Here is a 26,601-nt window from a genome sequence, read left to right as displayed (position 1 = left end):
CTGGATTGTGAAATTGAACTCGTGTTGTATTTACTCGGTTATCTTTTGTCTGATATTAAAATTTGTTTGATGAACTGAAACAACATAAAAGTAAGAAATCAGAATGTGGCCAAATCCTTTTTTCACAGCCCTGTTTCTAAACTTCAGCATAAATCCGACATTAGTCACAAGTTTATCAGGTTGTGTCTTGCTTCATATTTGTGATATTTGTGTTTTATTCTTACTCGCAGGTTAGGTTCAGACACCAAAAACCTACATCAGGTTTAGGAAAGGCCCAACATTAAACAAGTGTAACCTGTACTTACATTTTATTTATATATTTTAGCATCCTCTCCTTCATTATTTGAGTGTTTTGTTAAACTCAGAGTATTTCCAGTCTGAGCTAGAAAAATAAGAACGACAGTGAAACGTTCGACCAGGTCAGACTGACTCACGACTCGTGATTAGGATCTCCAACTCTGATGCCAAGAATAAAACCTCATGAAGGTGATTTCAGGGAAACTACAGAACACAGGACTTCATAAAACAGATCACCTGACCAGCTGCAACAGTCTTTACTTGACATGATTCCTTTCTCACTCACTATGTGTTAATAGACCTCTCTGCATCGAATCATATCTGTTATTAATCTCTGTCTCTCTTCCACAGCATGTCTTTATCCTGTCTTCCTTCTCTCACCCCAACCAATCACAGCAGATGGCCCCGCCCCTCCCTGAGCCTGGTTCTGCCGGAGGTTTCTTCCTGTTAAAAGGGAGTTTTTTTTCTTTTTATGAGTCCTTGCTCATAGGGGGCCATATGATTGTTGGGTTTTTCTCTGTATGTATTATTGTAGGTCTACCTTATGATATAAAGCACCTTGAGGCGACTTCTGTTGTGATTTGGTGCTGTGTAAATAAAGTTGAATTGAATTATTTCAGGTTTCGTTTCTCTGCGTGTCTCCAGTTGGCAACGCAGACGACTCTTTACAAAAAGGACGTCAGTCTGCAGCTGCGTGACTGTCCCCTTTACAACATGAACCCAGCACATCACAAAAATGTAACTTATTAAAGGGACTCATGCTCAATGCTCATTTCCACTTCCAGTTCATAATCATCATATATCTCACACAGGGTCTCACAGCCCCTCAGTTTATCCTCCATTTGACATGAGCAGTTGAAGCTCCTCTGCCTTTATGATTCCCCTCATAAACAGAAGGCCTGACCAGCAGGTGGGTGGGTCTTCCGACCACATCTCTCCCACTCATCCAGCTGTGGAACAGGATGTGTTTGACAGAAAATAAGGAAAGTTGGAGTAGATCGCCTCTAAAATGTAACAGGAGGAGCTGGGAGTTGGTAAAAGTGACTCTTCTCACCAGTGTTACACCCAGTTCACAGACAACAGTACTGGGATGAATTTTCGGTGCTTTCCTGGCGCTTCTCCAGGCTGCTGAACCTGAATGGACATCACTTTGCCTCTGAGGCAAAAGTCTGGAGAAGTGGTGAGAAAGATGCACTAAGTTCATATCTAACTAACTTTGGGTTGGGGCACATGTCACCACCGTTACCCGATGATCCAGGATAGCCGTCATTAAAGCTTTCAAACCCTACAAAACAAAAGGAGCGTGGGAGCACGGGACTCCATACGTCATTCGTGTCGCAGATTTATAACTCGCCTGAAACATTTCTTCCCCGTCATGGAGAAAATGATGTTTTGCACAAATCTGTTCCGAGGCCGCTCAGAGGAAAATGGTTGTGCTCACAGTCGAACGTAAAATCAATCAGGTTTGTAATGGTCTTCACCGAGAGCATGACAAACAGCCACGGAAGCGCCGAGCTCTCCAGAAAGAAAGGGACGCAATCGCTTTCCTTCGCCAGCACGTGCCCAACTTGAGAGGCCTTCTGTAAATAAGACTTTACTCTACGGACCGGCATATTCCCCCGAACGATCTTCCTTAAAACGAGTGCCAATTACAAGCCCGAGTCGGCCTCGCCCGCAGCGTAGCCGCACGTTTGAAATTTAAATCCGAGGCGACGTCGGAGGATGATAGACGCGGCTTTACGAGAGATTTGAACACAATCCCCAGTGATGAGGTGAGGCGATACAGATCACTTTCACATGTGGAGGACTCGCCATCTGCTGCTTTGAGGAAAAATCCTCCTCTTCTTCAAAGGGCTGCCACGTAAACAGGTGGTGATTTAAGATTGGAAGACAAACAGAGAAAAAGGCAGAGACGGGAGGAGGGCTGAGGTGCACTGAGCTGATAATGCCACAAAAACGGCAGATCGAGTCTAAATGTCAGAGAGATTCTGCACTCAGGTGAACTTTACACGACCAGCGTCCCCATTTCCCTTTCCATCTGCATATGCCTGTGCAGCTGTGTGATGCTGCTCTGCCTGATCGCCCCCCTCCTCCAGAAAGAGGCCTCTTTATGCATTCAGCTACAATATAGGGGCTCAAAGTGAGCAGCACTCAGACTCAGATTAGGCTAAATTAGGGTTCGGAGCTGCTCTGCTCTGTGCGCCGACAGGAACACACTTTTAGAAACATCTCTTTTCCCACAAAAGCGGCGTCTCTCAAACAGAGAGGAGCTGCCATCCGGGGAAAATCACAGAGGAGGACTTGTCTTCCTGCCTCCTGTCACAGATTGCCTCAAATAACAAAAAATTAGGGAAAAAATGACAGAATCATCGTCATGCCATCAAACAGCTGGAAAAGGCTGTCAAATCTGTCAATTTCACTGTGTGAAATCTCAGTTTTGTGGGTCTCAGAGCAGCTGGAGGGACTGCAGCTTCTCCGGTTTGAACAGGTTGAATCAGTGTGTGTGACGCTCACAGGAACATCGATGGAGCGGAGGACGTCTGGGACCGAGGACGGACGGCTGAGACATTCCCAGGCTGCACGCGTTTGCCTGCGCACAGAATACGCAGAAAATCCATATAAATGCAAAACTCACCACCTCCCCGAGTTACCAGACTTACAATCCTGCAACGTTGTCCAGATCTTGCATTAGACGGATGGATCAATGGACCAACCAAACTTTCCAATCACAACTTGTATAGCAAAATCATCAAAAGTGGTTTGGCCTCCAAACCTGGAGGAACATACCGTCCACAAACCCATCATCTCCTTTCGCAACAATAAGCTGCACATATAACGTGGAGAAACTATCAAATAACAACTTGGTTTCTAGCTAAAACTTAAAAATCGCTTCCAGAAATCCTTTTAACTTGCCTGCCTAGAAACTCTTTCTGCTTTAAAAATGTCACTTTTATTTAAAACTCTTTCCACGAGCAGGCGGGACCAGCTTCTGACCGGAGAAAAATTCACTTGGTTGATGTTTTTCCCTGAGATGCATTTGCAATTTGTTGTTCAGCGACTGAGTGTCTGTTTAACCAAAGGAAAACACTGGAAGAAAACGTGCATACATCCCTGCTTTAATGTGTTTCTGACTTTGAGGCTGCAGTGTGTTATCACAGCTATAATCTAGCCGTTAGACCAACGGCTCAGCTTTGACGCTTTGACAAAAAAATTATATTAGTTTTATAAATGACTCATCTCCTTGTAGCCATGAAATGTCAGATAAAGAGCGCTCCTATTGTTCTCGCTGAGCTAAGCTTTCAAAAGCAGCCGCCATCTACAGAGAGAAAAACAATATAACAAATGTTGGGAACGCGTTCTCCATCAGAGCTCGTGAACTTTTAAAATACTGCAGCCGCTGTTAATCACAGTGTTTCACTTGTTCGCGTTGCGTGGTTTCATTTGATTTCTCCAGCAGATATTTGTTATCTGTCACTTTCAGATCATTTTGACACGCTGGTTTTTTGTTGTCCTTTTCTTGCAGGTATTTTGTTCAAATATACGTCTTTATATGCAATGATGGGGTTGAATATGAGGCTGTGAAAAGGCTTCTGCATCAACACAAACCCAGCAGAGGACTGAGACTCCACGCAAAAACAAAAGACGCACCGGGAGTTTTCGTTTACATCATCACCACCCAATAATTTCTCAACAAAACAACCATTTTATGCACAGATTGTGTGTCGTTTGGTTTATTTACTCACACCACAGAGACGATGTCACCTCGTTGGACCTGGTAGTTTCTCACACTCCAACGATTCAGCAGGACGACGTCACACTTGGACCCCCCCTCTGGGTTGAGGAATGGCTAAACACAGAACAACAAACACAGTTTATAGAAAATCACTGTTCATAGATGTTATGTGTGTGTACACTTTGCATTTGGCACCAAAGTCTTTGCAATAACAGGAACCTATTAATTAAAAATAATCTCAGTTCTTAACGTCTTTTCCTGGGGTAGCACTAAACTGATTGGGAAAACCAGTAAAATCTGGCTAATAGCAAAAGTTTGTGGGTGTGGCCAAAAATCTCTCACGTTCAGAAGCCAGTCTTTGCCTTCTGTGCAGTTTTGAGATCAATGGTCAGAACCTGAAGCCGCTGAAAACTAGCCGTCAAACAAGAAGACTAGATTGGAGGGAGAGAAGCCAAATTCAGGTATGACAGCGGTCCCCAACCTCGAGTCGTTTGGTACCAGGCCGCGAGAGTTGGGTGTGAAATTTATGGTTTTCCGGGTTTTTGTCGTTATTTTTTATCACTTTTATCGTTAACTCTGTTTCCCTGGGTCTTGTCCCGTGTGTTATGAATACATTTTTTTTTCAGGTACCGGTACCGGTTTTATTTTGTTGTATTTATACGCGACACCTTAAAGGCCGGTCTGTGAAAATATTGTAGGACATAAACCGGTCCGTCACGCAAAGGTTGGGGACCGCTGGTTTATGATTTTAGTTTAACTTGATATGACCAGAACATCACTTGGTGGGAGAAGACGAGCACACGGGGAGCCAAGCCTGGTGAGGTTGGGTTGTTTTTAAATGTACACTGAGCAGGTGAGAGATGGCATCAACACGGTCCGGGTCATTTCTGCATAAGGCCACGGGTGCCGGCTCTGCACAGATAGTCCGACCCCAGGGCGCGACCTCGGAACTCGGTGCAGTCCAAAGAAACAAGCAGCATTCAGCTGCTCACACGCCGGAGCTAATGGACCAAGTCTGGGTTTGAGAGCTGTGGACTCTTCTACTGAAAACTCCTCCATGGTTGGATCCAGAGACTGGACAAGGGCTGTCACAGCAAAGACAACCACATGAAAAAGTCCATATGACACGTATGAGTCCTGTTAGTCTTTCATATGATGTATACGCATTCACTGTTTGAGGGAAAGTTTTCTATGTCTTTTCCATACGAGTTGGCAGTAACATCTAAACTTTCCCCCCATCTCTTTCTGCAATCCCAGAATTACTCCACGATGCTGAGATTGGGGGCTTTGTGGGGTCCACACCATCTGTTCCAGGACTGCTTGTTCTTCTCTGCTTGATGATAGTCCTTTATCACTCTGGATGAATGTTGGGGCTCATTGTTGTGCTGCACAATGCAGCCGAGATGATCCCACACGTCCCCGATGGATAAGAATCTGAGCATCAGATGCATATAAACTTTTTGCACAGCAGTGCGCATTATCTACAGAAATTATTTGGCCTCCCGCAGAGTAAACAGCAGGCACCGTGCTCTCACACAACACATCAGCACAACCGGTAAATAGAAAGGGAGACACACATCCGTTGGCGAGAAACTTGATGTTTACACAGGGCAAAACTTTTATTTGGTTTGCTTTAACAACTGGCGATATCCACACACAGCCTACAGAGTCCCAACATTGACCTGGAGCCACAGCAGCACCGCCACGAGGCCGTTCCTCCTCATTATTCACCAGGTAACACAATTAAAGATGTGTTTGCTAAATCCTTATTTAGATTAAAATGTTAACGTTTACCCAGAGGTCAGTGCCAGGGCCTTATCTACATAAAAAAGGTTTCTCATCTGAAGGCTGGGCACTGTTAACAGTTCAGGGTCAGCTCTTGTTGCCATACAGCTAAGCAATAAAAGCAGAAAGACACCAGACCTACAGACTCCATGTAGGGGTTTAAGGTCGTTGGTATACTGTCTGAGATGGTTCCATTATTCTCACACTGCCTGTAAATCATCTGCTTCATGGATGGCACCAAACAGCACATCTCCATCCTCTGCAGCATCTTCACCTTCATTATTGTGTTAATCCACCATTTGTCCACCCATCAATCTATTATTTGATGTTTATCATGCATCACAGTCAGCGGTCAAAGCAGAGAAAGCCAAGCCTTCCTCCCCCCCGATACCTGCTTGACCTCTTCCAGCATGTCCTAGTCCTACTCCAGGGTCACCTGCCAGTTGAGCATTCTTGAACACGTCATCTAGAGGCCAGGAGATGCTGAAGCATCTGAGTTGGCTCCATTGGACGTGGAGGAGTAGAGGGTTTGCTCTGAACTCTTACTGAATGACTGAGGACCCACCCCATCTCTAAAGCCGAGTCCCTTCAGAGGAAAACCAGTTCAACTACTCAGGGGTAATGATACAAGGTGAGGGTAGGACCTTGGATCAACCAGTACAGGGACAACTTCAGCAACCAGTACAATTGTTTACAGTCTGTGCATTTACATGTTAAGGTAACACCTGCATCATAGAAAACTTGAATGTTGCCACTAATAACTAAGATACTGAGAAGGGATATTTTACTGTTATCATTACATCAGAATCATATAATAAGCATTGCATTAAAGCATTTATTGAAGCTATTGACATTACATTAACGTTTGTATTACAGTGATCGTTATAACCTCATGTTAATCTTCTATTTACAGGTGTTGGTATAATCATATAATCTTTCATTGCAGGTGTAACCATGATCATCTTTATACATATTGCCGCTTGGTGCTTATTATGGAGTTGTGCTCATGTCAGTAAGGGTTCAAAGCTACAGTCAGCGGGATGTCTGACTGATCTATTGAGGGAAGTGACGTAGAGCGTGGAAGGCCGCACATGCTTACAAAACACTTACATCATGTTATTTTATGATCCTTTATTTAGATATATCTTTGGTTAACCTTTAAGTAGTGTGTATTGGCAATAATTACTCATTAGTTCATTTATGTGTCATCATAAATTGTTACTTCATTAGAGAATTTCTTTAGGCTGTCGGCCTTATGTTACAACTTGTATTACAGGTATTGTCATGATTCCATATTAACATTTTCTATTACAGGTGCAGTGATAATCCTTTTGTATACACATGCATTGTATTTTTGTGCTTGCCAATGAGGGGGCGTTCCAATACCCTGATTTTCATAAAACTATTGTTGTGTAGTTTTCGGTGAGAGATCTGGTGCTGTCTGCGTACAGTGTCCCATCTCCCACACGTGTGTTCATTAAAATCATCGTTTGACTTGACCCGGCCCGACCAGTGTTGTTATTTTGGTTTTCCTCCTGTATCCATCCCCAATATTTTGAACCCATATACATATAATTCTGTAACAATTAAAACCCAGTTTCAGCCGCTCTGCATCAGTCCCTGTTTCTTTAATCTTCTGCTCAGCCTCCCCACAACCTGATGACTCGGTTTTACTTTGAATTATCACCCCACCTTAATGAGCTCCCTTATGGTTATTATAGCAATGTACTGAAATATATGTGCTGCTGATTTATGGATGGCACAACTCTGCATACGGCACCTTCAGGGACATTTTCTCCCAATACAAATGCAGCGAGTTTTAGAATTAAACTCCATCTGAGAAATACCACATATAACTTTCTGATGCCAAATGTAAAACAAAACCTATATAAGAAAACTACATGTGTCAGCTCTTTACTTGGTGCAGCTGCTGGATTTCAGTTCTAGTTGGGTCTTAATTGAAAATGTAACTGCTATGTAAAGCCAGAAAGTTTAATATCAGGCTTTAAAGGGGAACATGCATTAGTGGTTTCATATTTAAGCCCATTAGACGGAGGAAATAATGTGTTCTCGGATCGATCTCCTACCTTCCAGGCAGCCATTGTTTTGGTTTAGTCCAATAAAGCATGAAAATCAAGTTTCACAGCTGTGAACAATGGCTGTGATTCAGGTCTTCTTATTATTTCACATTTCAGAGTCAGCCACTGGTGAGCTGCCCAACTTTATATGCTGGAGCTAAGATGTGGCTCCTAAACTGTCTCTGTAAGGTTTCTGTTGTGAAGGTTTTACCCTAAACTACGAGTATCTGTGAGCCTAAGGAAGCAGTTGGTGCCTAAATGTAACAAGCAGGTGAATGAGTGACAACAACCCAAACCAAGAGTAAAGAAACATCAGAAAGCAGCACAAAAGTTTCATTTAAGAAGAAGGCAGAGCTGTCAGCTATGGCCTTATGCATCTATGGGAAGTCGAAGCTTGTAGATCTGTAAAAACGGGGCCGTTCTGGTTTTAGGTGAAGAACCACGAATCTTTTTGAGGTCAGCCGTCTCCAGAAACCACTCACAAACACAGAATACACACTTTCCCCAGCTACTGGCTGCTGCCAGAGCGTCACTCACCAGTCTTCATGAACTGGGTTTTACCAATCAAATGGACGGCCAACTACTCGCAACCGGTCAGGGAATCTGCAGGTGGATGATCTGTCGGCCTGAATGACGGGGCCCTTTTAAGAGCTTCATGCCACATCTGGCTCACACAACACCAGCTGTAACCCACATGAGACTGACCAGGTCATGACTGTTCATTCACAGCTGGACTGCACAGCATCGTTCAGAGGTAACGGAGCCACGAGTGCCAAAAGTAGCCAAAAATTGTTTGGGTGATAAATCCTGCCAACAAATAAGGTTTCCAAAATTTTGTGTTAAAGAAATGATGTTTGAGAGTAAAGACAGATCCCACGTGGTTAGTTTACAGTCAGCTGGTCTTTAAACCAAACATTTCATCTCGCCGTGTTATAGAAAACAGAAAGACGCTCCGCATACCCGTGTCCTCTCAGACAGCTCTATCACACGCTCGCCGATGACTCGCCCCCCCACCTCCTTCCCTTGTCTGACACCACTACAAACAACAAAATCATTATTCTTACAACTCTGTTGGTGTCACTTCATCAGAGGATCCATGCGTGACGAAGCCCAATCACACCAGCACGCAACATGATGCACGGCGACTCTTTCATTTAACAGTACGTGCGCAGGCCGTTTCACGCCTGCCGGGTAAATGATAGAATATCTCTTTTCTGTCAGACCCAAAATAAATATGAACGCTGTTAGCCGGTAAGTTCAGTTTATCACCTAGAGATGGATACTTCACCAGCTTCAGCCGCATTTATATTTCACAATAATAATAATAATGTACTGATTGTGAAAGTGCTGCAGTGACTCTGCTTTTATAGAAGATCTGAAAGACTGCAGCTGACTGATCTGTAACTGACCGAGAGCTCGAATACAGACACACTGCGGCCTGTTATGATGCAGTGACCTCTGTAAAAGGGAAATTACCTCCTCGACCCTGCAGAAACCACCTGTGGGTTTATCATTAAAAATGCATGTTGCAAAGAAGACACACATGCTTGAATTTTAAAGTCTAAAAAAAGCTGCAAAGTACAAAACACTGCAGGGAACGTCTTTAAACAAAGGTCACTGCTGTACGCCACGCGTTCTGTGCGGCACGCGGACTCTTCCAATAAAAGCGTCACCAATGAAGGTTCAAGTATTTTACTATTTCCCCGTTTTTAGTCCGTCGCACTCACGCAGGTGCAAGAAACCCGAATCCCTGATGCTTGTTCCCATGTGTGGACCGGATGATTGATGACAGCTTTCACTCCTGCCCATCACTCCTGTTTTCTCTGGTTACCTGTCAGGTTATGTATTGATTTTAAAAGGCTTTTACTTTCCTTTAAAGCACTTTATTGTCTTAAAACAAGACTACCTGTCTGACCTACTTCAGCCTTGTGATCCAGCCTCTCGGGTCCTCGGGCACTTTGAGACTTTTGGTTTGTTCTAAAGTGCTGAACACAAACTTTTAATGGGACAGCGTCCAGGTTTACTGGTTTGACTATTAGAAAAGTTAGAGAGCAGCTCAGACTGTTGAGATCTTCATCCCCAAACATTTCACTCTGCTGATACGAGTGCTGTTTAGTTTAATGATTTTTTTCCCCCTCCCCCCAGTTGCTTTTTGGGTCAGTATCAAACATGACGCCTTCAAGCTGTAAGCTAAAATGTTCACACTGAAGTTAATGTTCTGGGTGGGGGGGAACCGATTTAACATGTGTGTGTGGAGCTTTATGTTCCAGTCGCAGCAGGGAGACCGCAGCACGACCAGCGTTACTGCAACTGTGTCCAACCAACATGCAATCCTCTGGCCTTTCAAATGTTTGCTTTGAAGACGGAGGTCAGACCTGCGACCTCTCGCAGGGAGTCGCAGTGAAACACAAAGTCAGTTAGGAGGAAGTAAAGCTGTGACCTGCATATTCTCTGGATCCAAAAGCAAAAATACACGAGTGTGTGTGAAAGCTGTAGCATGATGACAACAATGATGCTTGTAGTGTGAAACAAGCCTGAAACCAAAAGATGTTTCTATAAAAGCAGATTATTTAAGAGCATAAAGGAAAGCTATAAAAGTTAACAGATTTATTAATGTCACCAGCACATCTGTTTAAGCCCGTCGGAGCGTACACGCTCTGTTTTGCGTAACTATTTTTAAATGCCAATAAAATTGCAACTCATAAGATAGCGCAATAAATGTTTTCCATATGAAACATACATTCAACTTGTTCCAGGTCACGGTCTCATCCACAAACGGCTTTTTGCAAAAATCGCATAAAAAGCGTTGGCAACAACAAAAACATTATAATGCAGAAACACGCTCTGTCGATCAGCTGTTCATAGCACTTCCTACACTGGAATAAACATCAGCGCGAACTATGGCATGGCCGCCATTACCTTTGAACACCAGAAGTGACGTCATTTTTCATGGGAAATGTAGTTTTTTCCCTGCAGGGCCTTTCAAAGGTTTACTGGTATTTTTGAAAGTCATGTTTGACTTTACGTCTTTCTGTAAAGTTTCTGGGAGGCTTAAACTTAAATTTCACTGTTGGAAATAGTTTATTTTGATCCATATGCTGGGGTTTTTTCCAAATTGTGCAAAATAATATTTATTTTCATTTTTCTTAAAGTCTATAAAAATTAGTGTATCTCAAAAATAAAACTACAAAGACACTCTAAATACATTTCCTGTAGTTGGAAACTATTTTATGCAACTTTTTTGTATTTATGGTTTTGAGAGATAAACCTGTGAAATCTATTCTGTAACTAGAAATATGTGTAAAAACCAAATGGCAGTACAGCAGGTAAACATGTAAAGATAAGCTCTGACAGACTTGGTTCTATGGTGGGCTTTAGTCAGGTGACAGGTGTACCCCGACTCTTCAGGACACACCTGTGATACAACTACGTGAGCTAACTATGTATCTGTAAAGTTGCTTTTAAATTGTCTGAATTTTTACTGGGTTTTTGCGAGCAGAGTGCCAATCAGGGAAAGACGAAGACTGTAGACTTTACCTGTAATACCAGCAGCTCAGGTGTGTTTGTTTCTTTGACTAAATAATTGATGCGGTCTCAGGAAAACGGACTGATTAGTACGATTTTCTTTTTATCGTTTGTTTTTTGTTTGATCGATTTTCTAATAAATAAAACAATAAGAAAACAAACAGCTGAGGTGAGACCCATGTTGCAATGACAGAAACCTGAGGCGCTCACACCAACTCGGGCAAACCCTGCGCTCGACCTCTCGGGCTTCATGCAGAGAAAATTAATTTATTAAAACATTTAAAAATAAGAAAATAGCTGAAAGAAAACTGAAGTCTTTGGTTTTACACAGTTTCCTTTTTCTTTGTCATAAATTAAGAAGTCGAGCAGGACATGATCACAAACATACTCAGGAGGCTGGAAAGCACTGTTTCCATGACAACAATCCAAGCACTGCAGAAAGGATAAAACAATCTGAGACTTCACCTCGCACTGACTGGAATTAATTTCCTGTTGACTTAGTTCAAGATTAAATAAAACCATTAATAACATAATCCTAACCCAGCTCTCACCTTCAAACACGGCTGCAGCTGAACATTCAGCCACTGCTACAGGGGCGAGGTGCACAAGACAGGTCCTCACACTGCAACTGTGTATACGGCTTTATGACACACACATACACACACACACACACACACACACACACACACACACATCACTCGCTCTGTGTGCTTCCAGAGCCTCGGTCTCTCGGTGCTCTGCGACGAGGCTGCTGCAGAAGTCTTTTTCTAAACATTCAGCTGTTTGACTTCAGGGAAATGTTTCCTGCAGAATCAGCAGACTCACTGCTCTCACTGTCACGGCCGAATATTGTGCAGACGTGCTCTGGGGTGCTGTTAGAAGAATCTTTGGTAGTGTGGGTTGCAGAGTGGTGGCTCCACAAATCGAGCTTGTCCCAGCGTCAACCTGCATGCTCGATGGGATTGGGACAGTTTGTAGGCTGGTTTAACATCTTTGACTCTCATTTGTGTTCTTTAATAAGTTGTTATAGAGCATTTTGTCTGTGTGGAGCGCCATAATGCCGTGATAGGAGAGGGTACTGTAGGTGGGTGGTCACTTTCATTGTGACAGCAGGATCAATGAAACTTTGTCTGCAACTTCACTTCTGAAGTGAGTCCTGCTAACCAGCGAGGCTAAGCAAAAGAAAATGAACAGCTTATACAGAAGGAGAGAGTCATGCTCTGCAGTAAACGCAGAGCAGCGGGGGGCAGCCGCTCATCCTCACTCACCAAACAAACTCTCCTGACCTGACCGACGAATCACAGAGCTCGGCCACATTAAGACTCCACAGCAGTCGAGCGCTGACATTTCATACGGCTGCCAAGTTTTTGTATCGTTGCCCCATTGTATCTTACCAGTAAAATGTCATTATAGCATCTGATTTCACCCAGAAGGCAAACATTTTCTGCTGGAGCGGATGGAGCCGAGCGGTTTGACGTGGGTTTCTCAGACAGCCATGTTTTTTGGTTCATAGAAAGTCTACATTTATCCAGAATGTACGGCATATTGGTCCTATACAGCTATGAAACTAGACAGCTTTGGAAACACATGGATTTGGACTTTTTTGACTACATTAGTTTCATTTTGTCTTTTTGAGGCTTCAGCGTAACTACGCTGCAACTTCTGTGTCAAACCTTAAAGGCCAATATCATTCTGGATTGTTAGCACAATGCTAGAATCTTCCCAGGAGTTGAAGTTCCAGCAAATCTACCAAACTTCAAATCATGCAGTGCTCAGTGAACCTGCAAAGAGACCCAAGAGCTCCATCTCAGACTCTCAGTTAGCATGTTAAAGGTTAAAGTTCATGGGTGTACAACTAGAAAAAGACTGAACAAGTATGGCTTCATTCTCTCTAAAAAGAACAAATTAATGAAGAAACCACAAGACTTCTGGAACAAACAGCAGCACGTTTGGAGGAAATGAAACCGTTATCATCGCGGTGGTGGAGGGACGATGATTTGGGCTCCGTGCAGTCACTGAAAGGACCATGAACTTCTCTGTATACCAAAATATTCTAGAGTCAGATGTGAGGTCGTCTGTCCCACAGCTAAAACTGGGTCAACGGTCACCACCACTGGTGACCAGTGTTGGGACTAACGCGTTATTAAGTAACTCGTTACAGTAACTACGTTATTATTGTGGTAACGAGCACGGTAACTAGTTATTATGCCAAAACCAGGAACGCGTTACTCGTTACTGGGATTTAGATAGGCTCGTTACTCGTTACTTCGTGTGGTGGCTATCGGAGCTTCCACAGATTCAATAACATTAGCAAGTGGTGGAGGCCAGCAGGTGGATGACGGAAAAGGGAGGCAAGAGGAGAGACCCGAAGCGGCCGCAGGTCCGCGTGTCAGGTGAACTGAACTTCAGGTAAGAAGTTATGACCTGCAGTCTATCGGAGTCAGATATAAACCAAGTTTAGGTGGAGTTTATTTTCGGTATGCTGACATTTTCGTACTGCGTGCTAGCTAGCATGACGGAGTTTCTATACAGCTGGGTGGGTGCTATGTTACTGATGTTGAACTTTATTTTGTTCATACGGTTAATTATTAGAGTTTCCAACCGTCCCGTAAAAAACAGAATCGTCTGGTATTCAGAGAAAATATTACGCGTTTCGTACTGAGGTGAAAAGGAACACAGTTTGTCCCGGACTTCAGCTACAATGAAAAAGACACAAAGCTGAAGCTGCACAGCTGCCTCTTCTTCTCTCATTCTCTCCTGTTTCTACTTCAATCACGAAACTGATCAATGATCAGCTGATCGGCTTTTCTCTCTTGTTTATTTATCGCCCACTTTGCGCCAGAAAGAGGAAACCAGCGGATGTCGCGTTAAACAACAGCAGCACGTTTAAGCTTGATCAGCTGTTGTTAGAATTTATTTAATATTAATTTCTAGTATCAGCTGATGTTTGCTGGAGCCACAGCTGTAAAGCTGCTGGTCATGATATCGGTTTGGTTATCTGGTGAGAGGGAAACATGCAGATGAAACCAGGAGATGTCCTTACTGAATCATCAGAGCTGAACAGGTGATGGAGAAACAGGTTTACCTTTTAGGTGACATGAATGAGTTGAAGGGAAGTTATGAGCTGTTTCTGAGAGACAAATAACACCAGGATCCTTTTCTACGTAGCTGACAGCTGGTAACTGTGCAGGGGCGGGTCTAGCAAAGTGTTGCCAGGGGGCCAGGTAGGGCATTAACAGGGAAAGGGGGGCACAAGGAAATACTTTTCTTTCTTATTCTCATTTAAAATGTCTCGCTTTTAAAAAAATAATTATCTGAGTCTTACAACAAACGATTGATAGACTGATACATATATACCATCAGAACAGTGTACATCACTGTCACAACAGTGTTTATTTTCATTCAAAGGCTTTATGATTTTTCCTATAATGGTGGGCTGGTCTCTAGTCAAAATGCCCGGGACGATTGTTTTGTCCCAGTCCAGCTCTGTATGCAGCTCATCTGCAGTCTGGTGTTACCTACATCTTCCTATTCAGAAGGCAGAATTTCCAAGTTCTGAGTACAATCAAAAGCACCACGACTGCAGTTTTTGTGTTGGATGTAAAAAGCAGGCTAGAATCATGGCGGTGGTCAACGACGGTCCAGGCGTGGGATTTCTCTCGTGGAAATGTGCACATTACTTTTTCCTTTCTGTTGGTAGGTGGCACAGTGCACTTGTGGCAAGTAAGCAAGCTAGAAGACTGGCAGTCTGGCTGGGTATCCAGTTACGGAAGCAACACATTAACAAGAGAATTCTGAGTAAAACCAAAGTTACTTTCCCTAGTAACTAGTTACTCTGAAAGTAACGAGTAACTTGAAGTAACTGAGTTACTTTTGATAGAAGTAACTAGTAATGTAACTAAGTTACTAATTTAAAGTAACTTACCCAACACTGCTGGTGACACACAACACCATAATGGACACAAATCGTGCAGCGCCCGTGAGGTGCCCTTGCTCATGATGTTAAAGTGGAAATTGATTCCAGGACTTCCAGTTATGCTGCTAACACAACTTCGGCTCTTTGCAAGCATCTGCACAGACAGCATGCTAACACTAAGCTAGCCAGCTAGCTAAGACCCAGAGTGAAATTAAAGCCGAGTGAAGGCCGACCCTGAACTTCAACAGGTAACAAATGGATGAGCAGTCAGGCTGCAGCATCCGTTTGTACCTGTTTCTGAAGTAAATCATCATCAAATACAATAACCTCAGTTTTATCTGAATTAAGAAGCAGGTCTTTATGTCTTTAAGACATTCCTGGAGTTTAACTAATTGGTGTGTGTTATCTGGCTTCATGGACAGAGAGCTGGGTGTCATCTGTAGGGATGGGAATCAAGAACTGGTTCTTTAATTTTTATTGCACAAAAGGATGAGAGTGCGACGGTAAAGTGGAGACTGCTCCAGGACAGAAACAGCTGCATTATGCTGCTACAACAACTCCGGCTCTTTGCAAGCACCTGCACAGACAGCATGCTAATGCTAAGTTAGTCAAGAGTGATGTGAAAGCTGAGTAAATGCTGACCCCAGACCAGCACCGTGATAAAGTGAGCCGCTGCTGAACGTCAACAGCTAACAAAGGGATGAGCTTCTGTTTCTACCTGTTCATGTTTCTACAGTAGAATCACCATGATGTTTGCTCTCTTTGTGCAAGAGAAAGATCACATGTCCTCATTAAGATAGAGATTTGTGTTGGTGTGTGGGGCTGAAGCCTGTAGGTTTATATTGTCTCATAATTACCATTTAACAGTGTGTTTCATATCATTTTACAGAGTAACATAAAACTAACATAACACGTGATATAACAAATGTCTTTCTCCTGTGAGTAAGTAATTAATGTATTCTGTGTGATATGTTTGATAACTTTTTTGACCACTGATGAGGGGAGATGCCTCCAACATGCATAAACGTTGAACAAACAGCATGTAATTCTCAAAGTGGAGCCAATGAGAATTGATAATGGAATCCGAATCGCTAAATTCTTATCAGTTCCCAGCCCTGGTCATCTGCATAGCAGTGAAAATGTATGCCATGCCTTCTGATGATACCTCCTAAGGGAAGCATGTATAATGTAAACAGAATTGGTCCTAGCACTGAACCCTGTGGAACTCCATAATTAACCTCAGTGTGTGAAGAGGACTCTCCATTTACATGAACAAACTGTCTATTAGATATGTTAGATAGATATGATACAAACATAGATAGCTGGCTTCTACACAACCAATGTTCTTTTCGCCCCCTGCTGGCCATTAGAAAGTCTGCAGATGAATAGACTCCAGACCAGGGGTCCCCAATCTCAGTCCACGAGGGCCGGTGTCCCTGCAGGTTTTAGATCTCACCCTGGGTCAACACACCTGAATCACATGATTAGTTCATTACCAGGCCTCTGGAGAACTTCAAGACATGTTGAGGAGGTCATTTATCCATTTAAATCAGCTGTGTTGGATCAAGGACACATCTAAAACCTGCAGGGACACCGGCCCTCGTGGACTGAGATTGGGGACCCCTGCTCCAGACCAAAGCAGCCTGCAGTGCATGATTTTACTGCTCAGGTCATTGTGACTTTCTCTCTACTTATTCAGGCTATAAGTACTTTTTGTTCCATTTCTTTCCTTCTTGTTCCTCGCTGAGGCTTCACAGAGGCAAATTCCCAATGGATGAAAGCATGACGTCAACAGATTAAAGCCAAAAGCAGAGCAGGAGCTCTTTTCGCTCTGAGGATAGAAACAGTGAGTGTAAACATCTCATTTATTCACCCACTTACCTTCCCTTCATGCCACACCACTGTAAGGTTTTATTCCTAATGCTTTAAGATTTGATTGGATTCTCAGACTCGTCAGACTCGATGCCCGAGGTCGCTTTCACGACCCGGGTGAAAGCAGCTACAAGACTCTACAACACGCAGCGAAGAGCGACACGCAGCTTTAAAATTCATGCTCATTAAAAATAGACGGCAGATTGTTTTATGTATAATGCAACACATGTCAGGGATAATGAGCTGCACGACAGGAAACAAGTCGGTCAAAACCCAGCAGACTTCTCATGTGAGAGGAGAGCAGCTTTATTTACCGTTTGGATGAAGAGGCCTGCATGTGTGAACGCTGATGTTTGTGGCCACCCGCACTGCCTGCAACCTTTAAATAAAATACTTCCCTTTTTGCCAAGCAGGGAAGCAGGTCGTGACTTAAAGTTCTGTCTTTGTTTCTCCCACGAACTGTGACGCCGTGTACTACAGAAGCTCAGCAGAGCATGTGTGAACCTTTCTGTCCAGCAGTGAATGAAGAGCTGCAAATCAGTCAGGAGAAAATCTCTGTCATTGTTCGCTAAAATCCTTTGGACTATGAGTTTAGCTCTGAAAGATGTTCCACATTACTGGGTAACATTAACTCAGAGAAACTCATCAATCCTGGAACTGGCTAATTTCTTCTGACAGCGACTGGTCTTTTTCCAGTGTGGAATGATTGTACAGCATACATCTCCAATGGCTTAAACAAGAACTAATCCACAGACAAGTCAACACACAGGCTCAAATACATACATACACCCCACTGATATTCAGTGAAATCTTAGCCAGGTACATCTCTGCCAGATGCTTTTGGGATCCATCAACAAGCTTCCAGCATGTCTGGCTGATATTTGGCTGCTCTTCTTGGCCAAACTGGTAGAGTCATTTAAGTTGGTTGGTTTTCCTCCTGTGGTCCACAAACTTTTGGCTTTTGGGAATGCCATTCCTGAAGCTTGATGTTATTCTGCTTTATTCATTCCAAAATCAGTTTTGATGGTTGTTCGGGATCGTTGTCCTGCAGGAACACCCAACTACGTCCAAGGTTCAACCTTTATGTATTTATTTGAGGTGAAGAATGTGCATGTAGTCCTCTTTCTTCATGATTTCACCAACCTGCACCACTGGCAGTGAAACAGCCCAGAGCGTGATGCTACCATCACCATGCTTCACAGCTACAGTGTTCTCAGGTTTGAAAGCCTCAGCTTTGCTCCTCCAATCAGCAGTTTCCAGTCCACAGCAAGCTTGATCCTTGGTGGCTCCTGAACATTGACAGTTTGGCTCTGATTCAGATGTGTCACCACTTATCACGGAGTGGATGGAGACGTCTGACCACGACTCCACTGAAGTATCAAATAATGAAATTGAGGAATATTTTGCTTATTTTGGATTTGACACCACACATTGGCCAGTTCTGTTTCTATCACGTGTGTGTCATGTTGACAGCTGTGCACTACAGTAAAACTGAGTGTAACACTGGATTTTATTAGTCAATGAAACCCTGCATTGAAAGAACATTATAAAAACTATAATGATAATATCTTCTGTTCATTATATTTATTTAATTCCTTATCTTTTTATGAAATTTTGTCATGTTTTTCATGGTCGGGATTTTTCTACGAGGCTCGTATAGAATAATTGAGTAAATTATGTCTTAATAGAGCCCCTCCCACTGAGAGATAAGACGTAGTTTTGCTAGCACTAAAGCTGTGAGCAGCACACACAGAGAGTTTGGAAACGATCAAATGATCTGATTTACTGAGTAAAGTCTGCCCGCTAACCTCCTGCAGAGCAGTGATGTGGACACAGAGGTTCACATACGGTCATGATAAAGACGCATCGTTATTTATTTAACTAACAATAAGACGAGAAGATGTACGAGATGTTTGGTGTCATGTGTCCAAAGAACATCGTTCCAGAAGTCTGCTGTTTCGCTGAGACGCAGCTTTGCAAACCTCAGCTGTGCTGCCGAGTTAGAGCCAACAGGCTTCCTCCTGATAACCTTACAAACACGTAATACTTTCATGAACTTTAACCTTTAACACGCAGGTTAAAGGCAACAGGCTGTGGAGTCTCAGATGGGACTGTCGGCTTTTGGACGTCCACTCCTGGGAGGACTGGTGAATGTTTTTCACTTGTTAATCAGGAGCGTGTGATCAGCAGCAACGGCTGATAAACCGACCTCTTAATTCCTCGCAGTAATTTGTTTTCCACACTTTCCTGCGTCTGGCTTCATAAATAATGACACAGTGTAGCTGTGTCTGCATTCAAACCAGCTGATTTGTATCATGTTTCGATATGTAAAACATTAGAAACTTTGTTTTTAACCACGACGAGAATAAAGCAGTGATTCTGAATCTGTTTCACAGTAACGATCAATAACACAAAATACCATTTTAATATAACAGCGATACTAATCACAGAACAGGTCATGCTTAAATAAAACCCAACATTTAGATTTACATTTCTTATTGAAGTCACTGAAATTTGAATTCATGCTTATTAGAACTCAAACTTTACGACCATCAGCTGCCAAACCGGACGCTGTGCTAGGAAGAAGAGAATCTGAGATGTAAGCAGGACGTGAGCAGCTTCCAGCTAAAGAAAATGCTTTTTCATTTCATTTAGAAACCTGCTTTCCAGGCTTCATACTTCCTAATCCTCAGCACGCTGTGACGATGCTCCGACCTCTGACCTGCTCTTTATCTGTAAAGTCAGACATCCAGAGAGTGCAGCTTCCCCTCCCGTTGACCTCTGCGAGCAGACGCTGTGAGCTTCTCTCTGATAAGCCGATGTGCTGTAATGTCTCACCTGCATCGATGATCCCTCCACACGCGCCACGTAGGCGAATCGATCGAGGAAGGTGACGGTTACGGGGACGGCGACGAAGAATCCGCTAACAAACGCTCGCAGGCAGCGTCGCCCCGCCGTGGCCTGCTGAGCCATCGCAGATCTGGACAGGGAAGAAGAACATGAGAGCGGGAAGTCGACATGACCGCAACAAGACGCAGGAAAATAAACAGCGCTCAGATTAGACTACGTTAGATTAAACTTTATTGATCTCTGCGGGGAGGCGGGTCAATGCAGCAGCGGGAGATTAACAGAAAGACGCTAGAGAAAGACATGGAAGCAAAAAGGTAAATAAGGTCTGTTAAGTGGAAAAGTACATGTGAAACCTTTCAGATACACTGAAGCCAGTCATTGACCTGAAAATGGATGTTTTCCACATGACTATGACATCACATTAGGGAAGCATCAAATTCACAAGGAAAAAAATGGCATTAAAATTGTAAATTAACAAGAAAAAATGTGATCAAGATTTCATAGGTCAAAAAGATTTGCAAAAACCAAAATTCTAGTTTGTGACAAAGAAAATGCAAATAAGGAGAATTTAGAAAATCTAGATAAAACAAAACAAAAGGGAGGCTTCCAGTCGCACAAGAGTCAATGCTTGTGTAAAGTTCATGCACATATTCAGTTATACCTCCAAAACCGTCTGAAAGCATCAAGCAGAAGCACTCATGCAGATGAAACCTGCAGCAGGATTAGAAACAAACATGCAACAGGTCATAAAGATGCAAGAACAAGGAGCCCTGCAGCACATGTCATGGGGTAGTGATGTTCCTGCAACATTATAATAATGTTTGATACAAAAGCATCAGTGGAACTGAACATTTTGTGCCCCATTAAAGTGAAAAGCACAAAGGAGACTCGAGCTATTGGTGGAGATGCAGCCCTAACCATTATATTTGAAACATTATGTGATATTTGGAGTCTTGTGTGTGAAACCTGATGTAACTGATTGCTGCTTGCATTAATTAGAAAAATGTGTTATGCTTTCCAAATTAAGAGACGGCCCTGCCTGCTGCGGGTAAACGCCCGAGCCACAGAAAGAAGTCGTCCTTTTGAAAGTTCTTATCGCAGGTTTGGCGACAGCGAACGCTGAAAACACATCACGCTAAGCCCGTTCCCCTCCTGACAGAGTTTTTCATCCACTCTGCTGGTGCGCTCCAGGAAGCCCAGACAGGCGTGAAATGACCGAGCAGCCGGCGGCGGCGGCAGCAGCCATGCACCGCTGCCTTCGGCTAACAGCTAACAGCCTCGTCTCCACGTCTGCCGTCCTCACTCTGGAGATCTGCCACAGCTATTACCTCCATATCACAAGACTTCAGATGAAACATCATCAAAGCACACTGTACTCTGCCGCCACGCTTTCCCATCCGCAGTCAGGGAGTGTCGGCGAGGCCACACGAACACATTCAGGGATTAAAAAAGTACAAGTTAATCTGTTTCTGCCTCTAATTCAATGTCTCAATTCAACGTGGCAGTTTACCAGCATACTGCATGTCAACACCAGGAAGGTTTTCAGTACTGTGAGGCGAAGAGGTGCAGAAACACTTTCCCAAGACACCAGCAGACAGACTGCAGAAGCCCTGTTAGTATGAAACGCTCCCAAGAAAAACAGATTTCTTGGCTCTGCACAGAAAAATCCAAGTTGTAGGTGGAAGTAAACAAACTGCTATCATCTCACTTGCAAACTTGCACTCGAGTTCCAGTTTAAGCAGTTTTCAGCAAAGAAGACAGAAAAACCCTGCAGGAGGTGTTTAAGGGAGACTTCTGTGCACTCAGGTTCCAACAGAATCGCACTGTGTTTGCTGCAGATGCTCTAATGAGCTGCCTGTCAGGTCTGCGGACTTCCACACCTCTGGACTGCAGCTGCTGCTTTTCAGTGCTCTGCGAGTGCAGCGCAGCAGTACACGAACCGATTCTCGACCTGCAGCCAGCAACCCTCCAGCTCACAGAGCCACAACCTCAACCTGATCAGCAGGTCTGCAGGGAAGCACAGACCAAACGGGCCAAACAGTGTGTTTGATGTTCATAAAGCTCAAGTTTCACTTTTCTGCTTTTTTGGAGTAACCGAGTGGTGTTTGGTGGTCATACTGCTGGGCAGCACACGGCAACAGCAATTTAGCTTCATTATATTGTAGAGAAGGGAGACGTATCTACAACCATTATGTCCAAAACTCACAGAAAAGTCTAGTTGGATATACAGCACTGCAGGCCAGAGGGAAAATACTGGGAATTTTGGGGTGAACAGTCTCTTTAAAAACAGATTTTTTAATATATCTGACATAAAGCTTTTAGCATCATGGAATACAGAGTGGTTTAAAAGTTGGCTGTTTGCTGTCACTGGGTGCTGACAGTTAACCAATCAGAGACTAAACAGCCATCAGCAGAATAGGCCTGATAGGGAGGGTTTTACCAGCAGCGCATTGGCAAAGGGAAACACAGTGGAGCAGGACGGACAACAGCCTACAGGTGTATTTGGTGTTTGGACAAAATTCAGGTTTAATTTGATTTCTCCCGGAGGGAAATCTGTCTGCAGCCATGGAGACAAATACTGACAGCAGACACACTGTACAGCCCGAGAAGTTCAACCAGACGATAAAAATAATTACATTTATAAATTACACAATAAGCTCAGTTCTTAAAGGACTGTAGTGTGTTCCCCAAATGCTACAAATACTGTAGCATTTGGGGAACTTGCTAGCTTTATTCGTCCCTTGATAATGAGATACGAGCAGAGAAGAGCTCAGCACATCACAGAAATCATTTCACAGAAGTGCTGGAAATGGAAATGCTGTCACGTCACATCATCGTGTTCACAGCTGGGTTTGTGCTTCAAAGTTAGGGAGCGACTTTTAGATCTGGTGTATTTGGGAAATGTGGAAAGAGTCAGGCTAACTTTGTCCGGTGCTGTTAGCCAACAGGGTGGTGGTGGTGGTGCCACTGCTGACAGACAAAGGAAGAGGAGAGGGGGAAGGCATCGTAGGAGGCAGCGAGAGAGAAAGGACGGGCAGGAGTGTAAAGGTGAGAGTAGGAAACTGGAAAAGGGAGACGGCTGCCAGGGAGGAGGAATGAAGAAGACCACAGAGAAGATTGATGGCATGTAGAGGGTTGGAGTGACAGAGCAGGAATCTGGGAAAGGAGGATGGAGGATAATCAAGAACAGGTGAGACATCATGAGAATACCATCGTCTAACAGTAAAAGACTGCTTGGACACTTCACAGGCAAAGTAAAGCGCAGTAACCCACAGAGCTGCAGCCTCCTCACATAAAGGAGCGTCCGCGGCCTCCGTGTACGTTACATCTTATTAACCACAGCGATCTGCCTCCGCCGGGCTTTGTAAGACATCAGTCACCTGCCATGTGCTGCAGGGAGGAAACTCCGGCGCCGGTGCAGAAAATCCATCCTACCATAACAATCCATCCTGACGTGAACATATTGCCATTACACTTCCATGCAGCCGGTCGCATAATTCACCCACAGAGAACGAGCGAACGATCAGAGGAAGCTCGATGTGCAGGCTTCAAGGTTTCCGCTCGCTTTTACAGTCGAATCGTTTCTGCGCCGACACCTCGAAGCCACGCGGCGCTCGCATTAAAACGACCTTGTTTCCCACAGTTTCCTGTCGGCACATTTAAATGGCTGACACAGCGAGACCCACATCAAAGTGACGGGTAAATGAAAAATGAGCTTCTCCCCTTGTTAGCTAAATGTCCACATCATAATATACAGCTCCTTTTAATAGGAAGACGCCCCCAAACTACTCTTCTTTCTGGGTTTTTAATTTAAAAATGCATATTATCAATAATTCAGCACCTTTGCTGAGTTCTACAGCTTTCCAGCAAAAGAGCATATCGCCTCAATGTCAGCGTTTAACAGTCACAAGAAGCTTATAGCTCACGGACGTGGTCACAGGACTTTTCAGCTTCATCATTTTAAGCAAACCTCCAGCACCAAAGTTTGGATTCACAAACTCGTTTCTGTCGTTTGCTTCCCGTCAATTAATGCTGAAAACGAACAAACTGTCAAAATACTTGAAACATTCGACTGTTCAGAGCACGTGCTGTGGTGTGTTCGGGAATATCGTCTTTATTTGAGACATATGAGATAGGGCTGTGTGATATGACCAATATCTCATATCCCGATATAAGACATTTATCGTCACGGCAACGATATTTATCACAGAAATGTTACATTTTCTGTAAATTCTGTGAATCTCGGGCAGCTCGACTTGTGTGAAGTGTTTCCAGCTGGGCGTCGCGTACCTGGAGTCGAGTGTTATGACCGATGCCTGAAACTTTATATTTTTAGACATAAATTGTAACAGCCGCCATTTGCTTTGTATTTATTAGACGGCGTGCTGCGGGGAAAAGGCTGTGCTAACGTTGAGTCTAAGGTTTATTTGGAGCACCTGACGGCTCTTTGTTGCCTCCCATCCATAAACTCTCCACACTGTGTCACGTGATTCTTGTGTAGGTGGTAGCAGAGGTTTGCTGTGTTCGAGTCTGAGGTGGGGACGGGTTTCCTGCATAATTTGCAGAGTACAGTTTTCTGGTCCGTGTCAGACTTTTCATAACCAAACCATGTCCATGCTACAGAGGGAGCCCCTCGTTTAGGAACAAGGTCCTCGATTTGTTTGGACTGGTCTTTCTGTTTGTCATCATTTCAATTATTTTGAAAAATCTCAACAGGATCTTCAGCTTTATTGTGAAAGGTTTATGTGGAAAATAAACAAGCGGACGGCGGAGCCACACGCTGGGTTTACCGTCATTGTTGCTAACGACAACACGTAAAAACAGTCGCTTGTCCGTAGTGTGGTTATTTTAAATATAAGAGAAAGAAATATAAGCCACGGCAGCGACCATCGGAAAGATGAACAAATATTCATGTAAACAGTTTATTTTGCGACACCACGAAACAAATGATAGCGTAAAATGAAACGATAGACGTTTTCACATCGTCATCCGATATATATCGTTATATCGAACAGCCCTGATATGAGATATATCAACTGGTTAAGAAAAACAATCATAGGCAGGTTTTTAAATACATCGACCTCTGAGACTGATTTCACCCAGCAAGCACCGGCCAACCGCTGGGAACGCACATTTATTCATAGGAACTGCTGTGTCTGCCTTTAGTTTAGCAGCCAGGGCAACAATAAGAATACACAAAACGAGACATTTATTTACCATTAAGGAGACGGGATAAAGGAAACCTGGAGTCTTTTGGTCTTCCTCACAGGTTCTCTAAAACAACAGCCAGAGGGCAACAAGTCAAACTCACTGTGAAATGGATGGTTCGAACAATTAACAATAACATGAGCCTTCCTCAGTGCTGGTTATAGATGGACAATAAGCCCGTCTTGCCCTGAGTGTTTGCAGGCAGTTTTTACTAAAAGTCCCAACCTTGTTCTTCAGAGTCGTGTTACCAAACCAAGCAGCGATACAGAAAGAAATAACAGATTCAATAAAACGTCTGTAAAACAAAGACAACATTTCAGATGAGACATTAAAAGATTCTAATTTTCCTTAAAAAGAACAGTCTGTTTGGTAGCTGCGTCAGCTCGAGGCTCAAAACACAGTTTATGGTCAAGAACATCCCCTAAAGACTCTCCACAAACTCAGTATCAGCAGCTTTGATGAGCTACTAAAATCAATAATTGTGTCCTTTGATTTTGACACATTTAATAAAATGAAGGATTCGTCACACACACGTTTTATAAATTTGATAAAAATGCAGACAGACTCACTGCATGTTCTCACAGCTGCTTTTCATGGGTAGTAAACTCAGATAAATACAGGCCTACTAACAAAGAACTGTTAAAACAAGCTGTGAGTGGCTGTCAAGTTCTCGTTTCTCTCGCCTCATTTTCAGACATTTTTCAGTAATTTATCAAAAGCAGGCGTAATAACAACAGAAAAATGTCAAATCTGCATCCTCGCAGCAGCCTGAGCCGCACTTGTTAATGGTGTCAGCTGTGATTTTGAGTGAATTTGGAGAAAAAACACCAAATCTGAAAAGTACTGGCAAAATACAGTTTCTGTGTCCTTTCTTTGTTGTTGCCATCAAAAAAGTCGGCGAATGCGACTTTTTTTCAATTTTAGCTCCTTTTACATGAAAACTAAAGCTGAAGATTCAAAACCAAAGATCTCGCAGTATGAAGACGTCTAGCTTAAAGAGAGCGAGAGGTTTGTGGTTCTCGGGGGCCGTCTGAGGAACCCGGTGTCCGCGCCGCCGTGGCTCGTTTACGCCGTGGTGACAACTGCACTCCAGCACATTAAACTCCGCTGGGGGAGCGGTCTTTATCAAGTCTGTAGGAAAGGCATTAATATTGTCGACGCAGTGACAAACGAGTTAACGCGGCACACATCTCTCTGTCGCATTGGTATTCGTGGCGGTGCCCGACATGCAGAAGGAGCTCTGTAACGAGCCGTGGCAACAGACTAGGCAGGTTATCATAAACAAACACTTATTGGGGTTATTAGACTGCAGCGGGCACCGAAACAAAGGCTGCTGC

The 26,601-nt window shown here is 43.6% G+C and overlaps 1 protein-coding gene across 4 annotated transcripts in view; it reads right to left on the bottom strand.

Moving 5' to 3' along the window:
- The window catches only part of immp2l (inner mitochondrial membrane peptidase subunit 2), a 211,776-nt gene that overhangs the window by 172,490 nt on the left and 12,685 nt on the right, over positions 1-26,601 (bottom strand). For 2 of the 4 annotated variants that reach the window (XM_013264810.3, XM_025909183.1), the window contains exons 2-4: positions 20,045-20,186; positions 4,041-4,144; positions 2,812-2,887 (exon numbers count right to left, since the gene is read on the bottom strand). In XM_013264810.3, the coding sequence (XP_013120264.1) occupies positions 2,812-2,887; positions 4,041-4,144; positions 20,045-20,179 (315 nt within the window). In that variant the 5' untranslated portion in view covers positions 20,180-20,186. The remainder of the gene's footprint in view (positions 1-2,811; positions 2,888-4,040; positions 4,145-20,044; positions 20,187-26,601) is intronic. The other 2 variants (XM_013264822.3, XM_005449168.4) reach the window with 1 other exon arrangement.

Source organism: Oreochromis niloticus, linkage group LG7 (genome assembly GCF_001858045.2).
Source record: "Oreochromis niloticus isolate F11D_XX linkage group LG7, O_niloticus_UMD_NMBU, whole genome shotgun sequence".
Classification (NCBI taxonomy): Eukaryota; Metazoa; Chordata; class Actinopteri; order Cichliformes; family Cichlidae; genus Oreochromis; species Oreochromis niloticus.
The sequence above is the reverse complement of the archived record's forward strand: the minus strand, read 5'-3'. Positions and strand labels throughout refer to the sequence as shown.